Here is a 13,442-nt window from a genome sequence, read left to right as displayed (position 1 = left end):
AGGTTGGTGCCACTCCAGATACCTGCTTTTCACCAGCAGCTGGGCCTTCAGCATGCCTCAGCCCACATGTACTTGGTCAGTTTGTTTTCCTGACCCCCACCGTGGCTTATCCAAATCATTGCCCTTCCTCCGGACCTCTTTCCCCACTGATGGCCTTGCCTCTTATTTCACTGAGGAAGTCGAGGTGCTCTGGCATAAATCCCGGCAACTTTCCATCCTGCTCTGTACCCCCCCACTTCTTCCTTTTGGTCTCAGAGTCATGTTGATGCTGTCTTGTGACTCCTGTCTCCACTTGTGCTCTGGATCCATCTCTAAGACCAGGTAGCTGTTCTGTTGGATGACACCTCTCTCTCTCCTAGGGTTTCAGCCTCTCTCCACTGGCTCCTTCCAAAGCAATTTATAAATATACTCAAATCTCTTTCTTTAAATAACATAACAACAACAACAACAACAAAATTCCTAGAAAGAATCATCTAGCTTCACTTTGTCATTCCCATTCATTTTTTCATCTACCATAATCTGGATTTTGTTCCCACCTCCTGGCAAAGAAGACCACCACCTTCCTCTCTGCCAAGTCCAAAGGCCTCTTTTTAGTTCCCATCTACTTTGCCTTCTATTTAGCATTTGATACTGTTGACCTCGCCTTCTTAAGGATGGTCCATCCTGTCCTATTCTTGGCTTCTTTAGTGGGTTTTTGATTCTCTGCCCCAGCTTTAAGCCTTAGTGTGACCAAAGGTTCTGTCTTTGACCCCTTTCCCTGTCCTTCCTTTCTCTCCCACCCTGTCACTCTCACACCCCTTGCCTCCTCTTCACTTTCATTCTGCATAATCCACTCCCAGGGATTGCATGTCAGATTTTATATTGATGACTTACAAATCGAGTCAGTATGTCATCAATTCTGAGTTCCAAATTACAATATCCAGGGTCCTGCTGGTGATCACCATGTGATGGAAGTTCCATGGGCACTTCAAGCTCAATGCATGTGAAACTGAACTCATTATCTTCCCCCACCTCAAACCTGCTCCCCTGTATTCCCAATGATGCCACCTGGAACCACCAAGCTGGAAACTTGGAGTCAACCTTGAAAGCTCCCCTTCACAGATCCACTACATACAATTAGTGGCAAAGTTCTGTACTCTTTTGTTTGCAACATTTTCCATATCTCTCATCTTCATGGCTTTGAACCATGTCAGGTCCTTCCTATCTCTAGTTTGGAGCCCTGCAAGGGTCTCCTAACCAGTGCTCCCACCTTCAGTCTTGCTGACCTCTTATTGCCACCAGAGTCATCTTTTGAAAAAACAAAACTTTGTCACTCCCTAGCCCAAACACTTTAAAGGCTCCCTGTTGCCTACAAGACAAAGTTCAAGCTCCATTGCAGGGTTTAAGGAGCCTTCCATGGCCTGCACCTGCCCTGCCCCCTTCTCTTTCCCTAGACTCCTGCCCCACTCAACACTTTTCTGTTCTCCAAAGTCGCTGTGCTCTTTCATCCCTTTGTGCCTTTGCTCACAATAGTCCCTCTGTTTGGAATAGTCCCCTGCCTGCCTGGTGGACACCACTTAACTTCTGAGACTCAGTTCAAGCACAGCTTCTTCTAGAAAGCCCTCTAGAAAGCCTTCTTTGATCGCTTTCCTAGAGTAAAATTGACCGCCCACCCCCCCTTGTGTCTGCACTGCACCCATAACCAGAGCCACGGTGGGGTGGGAGGAGCTGCTCCCGGCCCACAGTTGTGCATCTCAAGGCCAGGGGCCCTGTCTTTCATCGCTGTGTGCTTGGTGCCTCACCCAGTGCCTGGTCCCTGGCAGATCTCAGTACATCGCTTCTATGGTGCTGGATGGGAAGGTGGGTATGTGGAAGGCCCTGGAAGGATTTTGATTTCCACCTGCAGAAGGGTCTTGGACTGCAAACAGGGCTGTGAGACTTTATTTATGCAAAGGAAAGTGCCTTCTCCCTCACTTCACCAGTTACTTCCCGGACACCCCTCGCTGCTCTGGGGTATGTCCCAGGTAGGCAAGGCGGTTGGTAGTAGGCTCTCCTGAAGGCATAGTGTCTAGTATTGAGATGAATCCTCTTCCAGGTGCAGCTGGAGGAAAGTGCCTGCAAGAGCAGGGGGAGCCAATTGGTAGGAGCCAGAGCACAGATGGTAGGAGCTTGATGGGGTGCTCAGAGCATTTGGACCCCGTTACTCAGTACCTGGGTCCTCTCCTGTCGTACAGGTTGGGCCACTCACACATAGAAAAAGAAAATCCTAGTTGGGTTTTCCCTCACTTTGTCTGTGTCTCCTGCAAGTACCCAACCCCACTCTAAAAAGCTGGACCCCGGCTTGGGACTGGATCCTTAACATTCCCCTTCTATTTGTTCTGGGTGTCGCGGTGGCAGGACAGGGCCTGGGGCTGAGGCTGAGGACCTTTCTACCTGAAGCTTTGGTGTAAACTGTCTGCTGATCCGCGCTCTGGGCGACACAGGATATGTAAAGCTTCTGGTCCTCAATCTTTTCCACGTCAACGTTCAGCACAGCCAGAGAGCCCACGCAGATCAAGCTGGGAGAGGAGGCGGCTTAGCCCCTCCCTCACATGAACCCCTGGCTGCCATCCCTTTACCTCTCTGTCCCCCCATCCTTCTCTTCATCCCACCCTGCCTCGAGGACTAAAGTGGCTCTGGGCTCAGGGCCCATCTGCCAGCAACCAGAGTCTGACAGCAGAGGTTGTATCCCGGCCGGGAACCAGAGGACCGCGTGGCTGGGGAAAGAGAGTGACAGGCAGGACTTCTACACCTCAACTGCCACGCATGGCTGTCCCCTCAACGGCCAACACCCCAAGGATCCGTACTTACTTTTTGAACGTGATATTGAGATTTAGTGTGAACAGCCCCTCTCCAGCCAGGTAAGCAGTTTTAGAGAAGGTCTCGTCTATCATGGCTGCCAGTGACCCTCTGTGGGCAAACCTAGGGGTGCGGGCAGGGAGCAAGGCCAGGGCTGGAACCACCCCACCTCCATCTTTCCCCAGGAAAGGAAAGGAAACAGATCTGGATCCCGTCTGATCAAACCAGTCAAAATCAACTGATTTTTCTTCCACGTTGCTACAGCGTGTGTTAGCAACCACTGATACCGTGATTTTATTTTACCAGGAAAAACACTTTTTTTGCTGTTAGAGTTAATGGAAAAACCTTTTTCAGATTCATCAGCTAATTACTGGTGGCAACTACCGTAATTTGGAAAGGTGCACTCCTACAGGGAATGGAAAAGCCCCTGAACTTTTGGGCTTTTGTCTCTAAACCATGACCTTGGGCCAGCTCTCACCTCACCAGTCACTATGGCCAGTGCTGAGCCCACATTTTCAAGGTGGGTAAACGTGGAACTTAACTTAGGACCTATAAAGTGCTGATGAGATGATAGACTCCCGAGCAGTGCTGCCGGTGGAAAGCCGAGAGCCGGCTTCAGCAGGATGATGCCAACACGTGCTTTATGTACGGCACATAAAACTCTCATTCTCACTTGTGTAAGCTGACCTTCATGCCAAAGCTCCATTGCTGGCCAAGCTGGGGACAATAGAAAGGCACCCAGCTGGGGGCCATGCGACCACACCCACCTGGTTTGACTCCTTGCCTCCACCTTCACTACATGTTTGATCTTGTGCAAGTTGCTAAACCTTTCTGAGCTTTAGTTTTCTCACTGTGAATTGTGAATAAAAATAATTTCCATCTCATCAGATCAAATGAGGTAATGTTTACAAAACTTCTTGTACGCTTCTAGTCACCTCCCTCCCCATATTGCTTGAAGGAGGGGAAGAGTTGTTGCCAAAGAACCCTAAGCCTGCTCTTCCCTTGTTGTCCTCGCTGGCCAGGCAGGAAACCCATCCGCAAGTGTGTAGGTGCTGCAGGGTAGCTCTTGGTCAGCCAGAAGCCTACCCCGCCTCATTGCCTAGGGGCTGGGTGGGTACTTGTCAAGATAGTAGAAAATACAAATATTGGTCTCTGCCCCTGATTCCTGGCACAGAGTTTCTGAAACCCTCTATTTCCTGGGTGATAGGAGTGTCTTTTGTTCTAATGAGGTGACTCCGGGCCGGCTCCTGGTTGAGGGCTGGTCACCAGAAAGACCAAGCCATGATTGGAAGCTTGGAATTTTCAGTCCTGCCCCTGCCCCACCCCCAATTCTCTTGAGAAGAGAGAAGGGCTGAAAATGGAGTTAATGATTGATCATACCTATGTGTTGAAGCCTCCATAAGAATTCCAATTAGTATGGGGCTCAGAGAGCTACCAGGTTGGCGAACACACCCACACTAGAAGAGTGACGCACCCCAACTCCGCAGGGACGGGAGCTCCTGTGCTTGGGATTCTCCCAGACCTTACCTTATGGGTTTCTTCCACCTGGATGTTCATCCTTTATCATATCTTTAATAAACTGGTAAATATAAGTGTTTCTCTGAGTTCTGTGAGTGGTTCTAGTAAATTAATCCAACCACAGGAGAGGGTTCTGGGAACCACCAATTGTAGCCAAATCAGACAGAAGTTGTGGGTAACCTGGGGACTTACACTTGCCATTGGCACCTGAAGAAGGGTGGGAGCAGTCTTGTGGGACTGAGATTTTAACCTGTGGGATCTGACATTACCTCTAGGTAGACAGTGTCAGAATGTAGTTAAATTGTAGGACACCCAGCTGGTGTCACAGAGCATTGCTTGTTGTGGGGAAAAATCTGTGAACATTTGGTGACCAGAAGTGTCGGAAGGGAAGTGTTCTATATGAGAGTAAAGGAGACTCACAGGAAAGACAGACGTAGCACGGAAAAACTGGGTTTTTCCTTACCCAGGAGATAGACTGAACTGGGTTTTTCTAATTGGGCACTAATTTCTTCTCTGGACCCCCTCAGTCCTCTGGCCTCAGTGTTGGGTGGTCCTCCTCTGACTCCACTGCCCCACCTCCATGAGGCCCTAAATAAAGTCAGCCACACTCCGCCCTATCCCTGCCTTCTTGGGGGTTTTCCTCTTCAGAAGGGAGGGGACCCATGGCCTGGGTAGAGCTCTGACCTAGTCCCCCAGTGTCTGCCCGCACTAGTGTGGGAATCAGTGTCCCCACGGAAGATACTTTAAGGATGGCCAAGGTGACAAAGAGCTGCAGTCTGAATCCATGGCCTGTAGAGGTGCTGACATCTGTTAAGCTCTTTGAATTCTGTTTAACTGCAATTGAGTCTCTCTCAGGCCTTGGGACCCTAAAGCTTCTCCTTCCCCCTCCTCCCTCTTCTCCCTTGCAGGAATTCTGACACCAACAATAGCATTCAGTGAGTGTCTAAAGCAGGAACAAGGATGGAGAAGGCAGACAACCGTGGACATGGTGACCCAGTATTCTCGGGCAAGAAGCTCAGGGCCAGCCTGATTTCCCTCGTGAATGTATTTATGTCCAGTGTGAGTTCTTTCTTGGGTCTATTCCCAGTTTGGAGGCAATGGAGTACAGTGGAAGAAGCAACTGACTTGGAGTCCCAGCTCCTGGATTAGAGTCCTGGTCCTGACCTTGATTGCCTGTGCTACCTTGGGCAAGATAACTTACCTCTGTGTGCCTCAGTTTGCCCATGGATAGAAGGTGAAGTTTGGATAGATGCCCTGATAGCTATATTGTGCTTTATGGTTTATGAGCACATACATATAGGCCCATAATATCATATCTATCAGCTATTCTGGAAGGTAGATATTATTGCATCAAGATTTAGGTAAGGAAGGCTTCCCTGGTGGCGCAGTGGTAGAAAATCTGCCTGCCAATGCAGGGGACACGGGTTCGAGCCCTGGTCTGGGAAGATCCCACATGCCACGGAGCAACTAGGCCCGTGAGCCACAATTGCTGAGCCTGCACGTCTGGACCCTGTGCTCCGCAACAAGAGAGGCCGCGATAGTGAGAGGCCTGCGCACCGCGATGAAGAGTGGCCCCCACTTGCCGCAACTAGAGAAAGCCCTCGCACAGAAACGAAGACCCAACACAGCCATAAATAAATAAATAAATAAATAAAATTAAAAAAAAAAAAAAAAAGATTTAGGTAAGGAGACCGAAGGCTAGAGGTGAAATTGCTTGCTCGGTGTCTCCAAGCAAGCCTGACAGAGCAGGACTGGAAGCCTGGCTCCTCATTCCAGATCCTGTCTTCTTCCAAGTCCAACACATCCTTCTCAAAGTGGCTTCTAAGACCCCTTCTTAGGGGAAAATTCCCAGACCTGAATAAGGAGGCTATTATCTGCACAGTGGGGACTGGACCAGATGACAGAATATCCTTCCAAGTCTGATACTGTGAGACTGGAGCCCAGAGCCTCCCACTCCCAACCCAGCTCCTTAGAGAGAGGTACAGATCCCAGAGCCTGGCTGCACCCAGTCTGTCTCCTGAGCCAAGCCCACGAAGCAGCAAAGATGTCCCCACCCCGGGCCTGCCTGTGGCCTTACCCTGGGGGCCCTCCAGGTAGGGGCCTGGTTGGAAAAGACAGACGGACTTCTTCTTGGATGGGTGGAAAAAGATGACATACTCGTAGCCTTGTCCTTCCGTTTCGATACACCTGGTGAAGATGCGACAGTCACTTTTGTCTGGGGAGAGATGGGGAGTGACACAGCTGAAGAAAGGAGTGCGTGAGGGCATGGGGCCCAGTCAGGATGAAGGGCCAGTGGTTCAGCAGCATGGATGGAGCCCGGCCTCAGGTACAGGGTTGAGGAGAGAACCAGAGGACATACAGGCTCTGCTCTCAGGGAGCCTTCAATTGGAGAGCAAGGCACAGACCTGTCCTCAGGGCCCTCGGTCTGAGGGGGACACAGCCCTGTCCTCAGGGAGCCCTGAGTCTGTGGGGACACAGCTCTTTCCTCAGGGAGCCCTGGGTCTTGAGGAAGAAACACTCATGAAGTTCCCTGGCTGAGAGTAGATGTAGGGTCAGGGGCAGGTCAGACTTGAAGAGACCTTAAACATTGAAAATTAAAGTGTATGGCATTTAATTCACATATAATTCAAAATAACAATACTGAACAGAAAAATAAGTGCAGAAGAGTCCCCCAGAGTTCTGATTATTTTTCTCAAGGCGACTATAAGAACTATATCCTTTTTGGATGGAATCCAAAGTCTTCAAAAAATTTTGGTGCGCCTGCTTTGTTTTTTCCCTAAACCTAATGTACCACCCATTCATCGCTGGGCTGGAAGAACACATATGTGAATGAGAGAGACAAGTTAACACACACACGTGCTCACACGCACGCACACGCAGAGAGATCAAAGTGGAAAACTCTGTCACTCTGATCCGTGGGTGTTTCAGGAGAGCCTCTGGGCCTAGCAGAGCAGGGATGGTGTGCGGAGGTCTGCACTGGGCAAGAGGGAGTCCTCAGACCTTTGTGGGGTGGGGAGGAGGACTTGGGATAAGGCTTGACAGTAAGGGAAGCAGCCCGGGTGAGAAGGCAGCGGGGCAGGGAGCTGAGTCAGCAGTTCTCCTGGGTGCAGTTCACCCAGAGTGGGTGCACTCTGGGCTGGGAGCAGAGGCAGCTGCTAGGGTGTGCTCTCTTCCCCTGGGAGGAGGGGATCCAGGGGCCTGAGAGGATGCTTTTCTCATCCACCTGCCTGGGGCTGCAGTGGGAGGGGTGGAGTTAGCAGAAAAAACTTCTGGCTGAGAACTGGCCCAGAGCTTGTGAATTTCCTTCTTGAGCAACTCTGACCACAGGGAAAGGGGCTGGCTGATCTGACCCTGGTGGGCTGGGGCGCATGTGTGCCGATGGGCCCTCTCCGGCCAGGCCTTACCTGAGGTAACCGTTAACGCTAATGGGAGCTTGAGCCCCTGGATGAGGTTTCTGTTGGACTTGAAGGAGGGCAGTCTGATCCAGCCATCGGCCTTAGTCTTCTCCAGAAATTCGTGGTGCAGGTTCAGCATGTCTGGACACCAGCTGGCATTGGGGAGGGTGTAATTCTTCAAATCTGTCTTCTCCTGACAGAATCTTGAGACCTGGGCAGGAAAAATCAGGGATGCTAGACAGCTTCCTGGGAGGAGGTGGGCTGCTGCTTGGGCTTCGGGACCTGTGGGTAGTGTGCTCCTGGGTTCTTGGGCTCCTTAATCCCTTCCACCAGTGTTGACTTGAGGGAAATGGCCCTTGGGGACTCCTGTGGGGTGACCAGGGAAGGGGACACTAATGTGCAAAGGAAGGGAAGGAAAGGCATGGGGGCTGACAGTTAGAGGCATGCTGCTCTGTGGTGGCGCATTAAAATTGTCCTGTTTTAAAGCCTGTGAGCTATTCTTTGAGGCTGAGAATGGCTAGTATTAGCCCCACCTTCCAGATGGGGAAACTGAAGAAACACGGTTAAGGTTGCCAAGCTTGTGAGTGTGTGAGCTGATGGTCAGACTAGAGCTCATCCTGAGACACTGTCTACCCTGGGGGTGTGACCACAGGTGAGGATCACCGCTACCACCCCCTCACCTCAGGGGCTACTCCAGCTCTGTCCATAGCCGTGGGCCTGCCCGGGGAAGGGGGGCTCCTTTGAAACCTGTTCTGGGCGCCCACAGTGGTGCGGTACCTTCTGTGGGATGAGGAGGAGTCCTCTGTGATGCCAGATGCTCAGGCACCAAATGCACCCATGGGCAGTCGGCCACACACAGGGTCCTTTGTCTGGGGGTGTCGCAACTCAGCTGCAACGGTCTGAGTCCCATAGGAGGAGAGTGAGTGGTGGCCACACAAGATTCAGATCAGGATGAAAGTCACCTGGTAGTCTTAGTTGTGGATCTGGGCTACTTGGTTTCCTTTGCCAAATCAAATAGCTCCCAACAAACTGCTCACCTGCCCCGGCCACAATCGGGGAAGAGGAGATTCAGGGTGCTCCCTACACCCACGGCCCCCAGGAGAAGGGCTGCGCATCTGGCTGAGCGGGGCACTCACCAGGGAGTCCATGGAGGATCCGAATGCTGAGGCAGGGCTCAACCTGGGCAGGATGTAGGGGCCACCAGGGAGGGCTCCGTGGTGGCCAAGTCTCGCTGCCACCTGGAAGCCTCTTCTTATCATGGCTGAGCGCTGGGATCGGGGTCGGCAGGGCTGCGGCAGCGAGGCGAGTGAGCCCTTTTCAGCTGCACCTTGGGGCTGTCGGGCCAGCCGCCTCTCAGACAAGCCTCCCTCTTCTCTGTCACAAGGCTTTCATTAGCAAGCTGCCACCGCAGATGATTAGGCAAGGCTGGGCTGGTTTGATACAACACCCATAGACGCTTGGGGACTGTACCTGGTCCAGAGTCCCACCCAGCACTTGGGGAGCGGGCAGATGCTGCTTGGGCATGAATGCATAGCAGGACTGGCCTGAGTTCAGAAAGAAATATTTATTAAAGGAGCAAAAAAGTACATAATGAAATAGTATAGCCTATAGGAAGCTTTGGAGAGTTGCCCTGGAGTTTTTCTGGGGAGAGCCCAGTAATATTCCCAGAAAGATAAGGGAGGTCTAATCCTTGATTGGAGGCTACTGGTGGAGTGTCTGTGTGTGTTGGTGGAGTGTCTGTGGCAGGTGCTCTGCAGCAAGACTCTGAAAGCTCTGGTATGATCCTGGGACTCAGAAAACCAACTCACAGCCCTCAGCCACTCCCTTCTTCTATCTCATACAGAGGGAAGCCCAGGCAAGCCTCCACCTGCTGGTCCCTGGTGAGGACGGGGTGAGGAGGAGTGGGGTGGGGGGAGGAGGCCTTGGAAGGGGAGGCCAGAAAATCATTCAGGGAGGAAGCAGCTTAGCAAGGGCATTCTGTGCTTTGGGAACCCCAGGGAGTGGGTGATGGCAGCAGACAATGCTGGGAGTGAGGCGGGGAGTGGGGCAGAGGAGGCTTTGCTGATGACGAGCCTGGAAAAGAGCCAGCTGTGAGTGGGGGAGTGGGGAGGAGCGCTCAGTCAGCATCTGCGAGGGTGCGGGCTCTTTTTGGTGGTGATATTTCTTGCACTGAATTAAAACTGCCAGTTTTCAACTAAAAGTCCCAGATTTTAATTCACTAGAATAAAGCTTATTCTAAAGGTCAGAACTATGCAAAGATGGAATTATAATGATGATGATGAGTTTGGTAGGTTCTGAAAGATCGTACTGATTTAATATGGAAATTTAAAGATTTTATCCCACCTTCTGTAGTTAGCTGCCCTAGAAGACGAGGATATAAATATTTTCCTCATCTCTTGTCAAGGTTCGAAGGAAACTTCTTCAAGGACTGGGGGAACCCAGTTTTTTGGTTGATTTAGTCTCTGGGTCTAATCATAAATATCTGAGTTAGTTGCCAACATTTAAAAACAGGGAGTTGGGACTTCCCTAGTGGTCCAGTGGTTAAGAATCCACCTTCCAATGAGGGAGACGTGGGTTCCGTCCCTGGTCTGGGAACTAAGATCCCACATACCATGGGGCGACTAAGCCCGTGCGCTGCAACTAGAGAGAAGCCCTCGCACCACAACTAGAGAGGAGCCTGTGTGCCACAACAAAAGATCCCACGTGCCGCAACTGAGACCCAATGCAGCCAAAAATAATACTCTGGTGCCCACAGTGGGCCCTTTGGAAAGGAAAATATGTTGGAACTGATGAATCATTTGGCTCTACGCTGCTTCAGGGTTTTTGCTTTATCCAGTTTCTAAGGTTCTTGGTCTTTGCTGTGGGTGGGAAGTGTTAATGCGAGGCTGGGCCTCAGACTGACCAAACAGGAGAAAAGGCTGTCTTCACCAAACCTGGGGCACCGGGTGGAGTTAAAAGGAGTTGTTGCTAAGTACTCTGCCCAGAGGGGCTCTGGGTGGGCTGCTGGGATGCTCACTTGGGAGAAGAATAACACAGGGAGGGCAGGGCTGTGGCAGAAGACCCCATGCCCAGGGGAGCTGAGCAGCTGATAGGCAGATGCTGGCTCCAAGTGCTGCTGCCTGGTGTGGTCACTGGGCTGAAGGAGGGGGTCCCCCCCCGGCAGAGTACAGAGTCGGGGAACTAGGCCAACCGAGGGAAACCTGAGCTCCTCCCAGAAATGTGAGAGCTCGCCCAACTGCTCAGCTGGAACTGATTTCCTATTTGTGAACTGCTAAGAGGCAGAGAGAGGCAGGATCTCTAAGTTCAGAAAGTGACAAATCCTGAAGGGGTGTGTGTGTGTGTGTGTGTGTGTGTGTGAGTGTGCACATGTGCACTCATAGGCCTGGCCAGCCCTGCAGCTGAAATTCCCCCTTTCTCATACCCAATCCCTTGAGAGATGGTACCTTCAAAACCAATGGGACGGGCTTCCCTCGTGGCGCAGTGGTTGAGAATCTGCTTGCTAATGCAGGGGACACGGGTTCGAGCCCTGGTCTGGGAGGATCCCACATGCCGCGGAGCAACTGGGCCCGTGAGCCACAGCTACTGAGCCTGCGCGTCTGGAGCCTGTGCTCCGCAACAGGAAAGGCCGCGATAGTGAAGGGGCCCGCACACCGCGATGATGAGTGGCCCCCGCTTGCCGCAACTGGAGAAAGCCCTCACACAGAAACGAAGACCCGACACAGCCAAAAATAAATATAAATAAATAAATAAATAAGACCCGGTGCAACCAAATTAATAAATTTAAAAAAAAAAACAAAAAAAACCCCAATGGGACAGTCACATCTGTTTTCCAAGCATGGGGTACAAAGTAAGGTCACATTCATTTTATTTATTTATTTATTTAACATTTATTTATTTATTTGGCTGCGCCAGGTCTTAGTTGCAGCCCGTGAGATCTTCGTTGCCACGTGCGGGACCTTTAGTTGTGGCATGTGAACTCTTAGTTGTGGCATGCGGGATCTAGTTCTCTGTCCAGGGATCGAACCTGGGCCCTCTGCATTGGGAGCACAGAGTCTTAACCTCCTGGTGGCACAGTGGTTAAGAATCCACCTGCCAATGCAGGGGACACGGGTTCGAGCCCTGGTCTGGGAAGATCCCACATGCCGCGGAGCAACTAAGCCTGTGCGCCACAACTACTGAGCCTGCACTCTAGAGCCCGTGAGCCACAACTACTGAGCCTGTGTCCCACAACTACTGAAGCCCGCCTGCCTAGAGCCCATGCTCTGCAACAAGAGAAGCCACAGCAATGAGAGGCCCGTGCACTGCAACCAAGAGTAGCCCCTGCTCCACGCAGCTAGAAAAAGCCTGAGCACAGCAACGAAGACCCAACACAGCCAATAAATAAATAAATAAATTTTTAAAAAAGCATATTAAATGACTAACACCTGCCCCCATGATATCCCGAGCCCCTTTCTCCCCTGAAAACTCTGAAACAGGGTTTTGTTAACTGTTGAACTGGCTCAGGGGCCAAGTTCATGAGCCCTCCAAGTATAGGTGATGGTGACATCACCAACTGCTGCTAGGTGCCCAGGACTCCTGCCCTCTTCCTCAGGGCCATGGGCATCCTGGGGCTGGAGTATGTCCACCCAGGATAATCAGATGGGTATGGAGTCAAGTCCCACGGCCCTGATGGGGTGGGGCGAGGGCCGGGTGAGAGCTGTGAGGGCAAGTCCTCTTCAGGTTCCCAGGGGGAACCATGTCAAGCCCTGGGGCCAGGTGGAGGGAGACGCTGACTAGGTGATTCGGCTCCCAGGTGGCTCCTGGAGGAGGTTTTGAACACTGTCCTTCGCAGGGGAGCCTCCCAAGACTCTGCCACCTCCAGCCTCCATCCCTGTGCTTCCCAAACAAGGAGGCCTCACCTTTGTTGGGCCATTTCCCCTGCTACCCCCACCCCATAACCACCCTCTCGACCTCCTCTATCCCCAGCCAGCCCTCCAGACCTCCACGTAGTGGGGCAGGAGGCCCCTTTCTTCTCTGAATTCTTCCCTCTTTCACAAGAGTTCCCAGAGCTCTCAAAACCCAGCCAGAATGATTAGCATCCAAAAAAACCTGGTTCTTACTTCCCTGGGGGCTGGTAGGGCTCTGTCTTCATACTTCCGGGGGACTGAGGGGAAACACTGGCATTCCATTGTCTGAGTGCTGTGAAAAGATCAAGTTTCATATTAAACTGGCCTGACCATGGATTCCATCCTCGAAGCCAGGTTGTCCAGGAGCATCTGGCTCTGGGGCTCTACCCTAGATTCTGTCTATTAAGACAGAGAAAAGGACCTATTGGGAGGTCTCTTCCTTCCTGTTGTTGTGGTTCCTGGCCTAAAGCAAGGCGGGGCAGCTTGGGAGATGTGGCCTCCTCTCCTATCCACAGCTGGGCACCAGGCACTTGACACACAGCATGACCACTGTTCCTTGGTGGCCCAGTCAGCAAAGAACAATGTTGTTACAACTCTGGTGTAGAGTTCCTTGGTGCAGAGAAAGCCCTTCTCCCTCCGCAGTGCCCTCTGCTAGGCTGAGCTGGCCTGGCTCCTGGACACTGTAGACCCCAGTACTTTACTCCCTGCCCCCACCTTCGGCAACTACAGTTCCAGAGTTACTTGGCTCTTTTAGTGCCTGCACAGGCACACACACAGAGGCACGCACACGCACTCACAAACATACTATGCATGCCCACACGCACTA

General features: G+C 51.8%; 1 protein-coding gene across 1 annotated transcript; it reads right to left on the bottom strand.

Moving 5' to 3' along the window:
- Nucleotides 1-997: 997 nt before the first annotated feature.
- Nucleotides 998-10,390, bottom strand: THEM5 (thioesterase superfamily member 5). Its single transcript, XM_082347315.1, is given in 7 exon segments — nt 998-2,094; nt 2,413-2,537; nt 2,830-2,940; nt 6,413-6,419; nt 6,422-6,550; nt 7,740-7,941; nt 8,867-10,390. Coding segments are annotated over 7 exon segments (744 nt in total). The 5' UTR covers nt 8,990-10,390; the 3' UTR covers nt 998-2,047.
- Between the last annotated feature and the right edge of the window lie 3,052 nt (nt 10,391-13,442).

The sequence above is a fragment of the Balaenoptera borealis genome, assembly GCF_965194805.1.
Source record: "Balaenoptera borealis genome assembly, chromosome: 1".
In the NCBI taxonomy this organism is placed as follows: Eukaryota; Metazoa; Chordata; class Mammalia; order Artiodactyla; family Balaenopteridae; genus Balaenoptera; species Balaenoptera borealis.
Note: the sequence above shows the minus strand (reverse complement) of the source record. Positions and strands in the feature narration are given on the sequence as shown.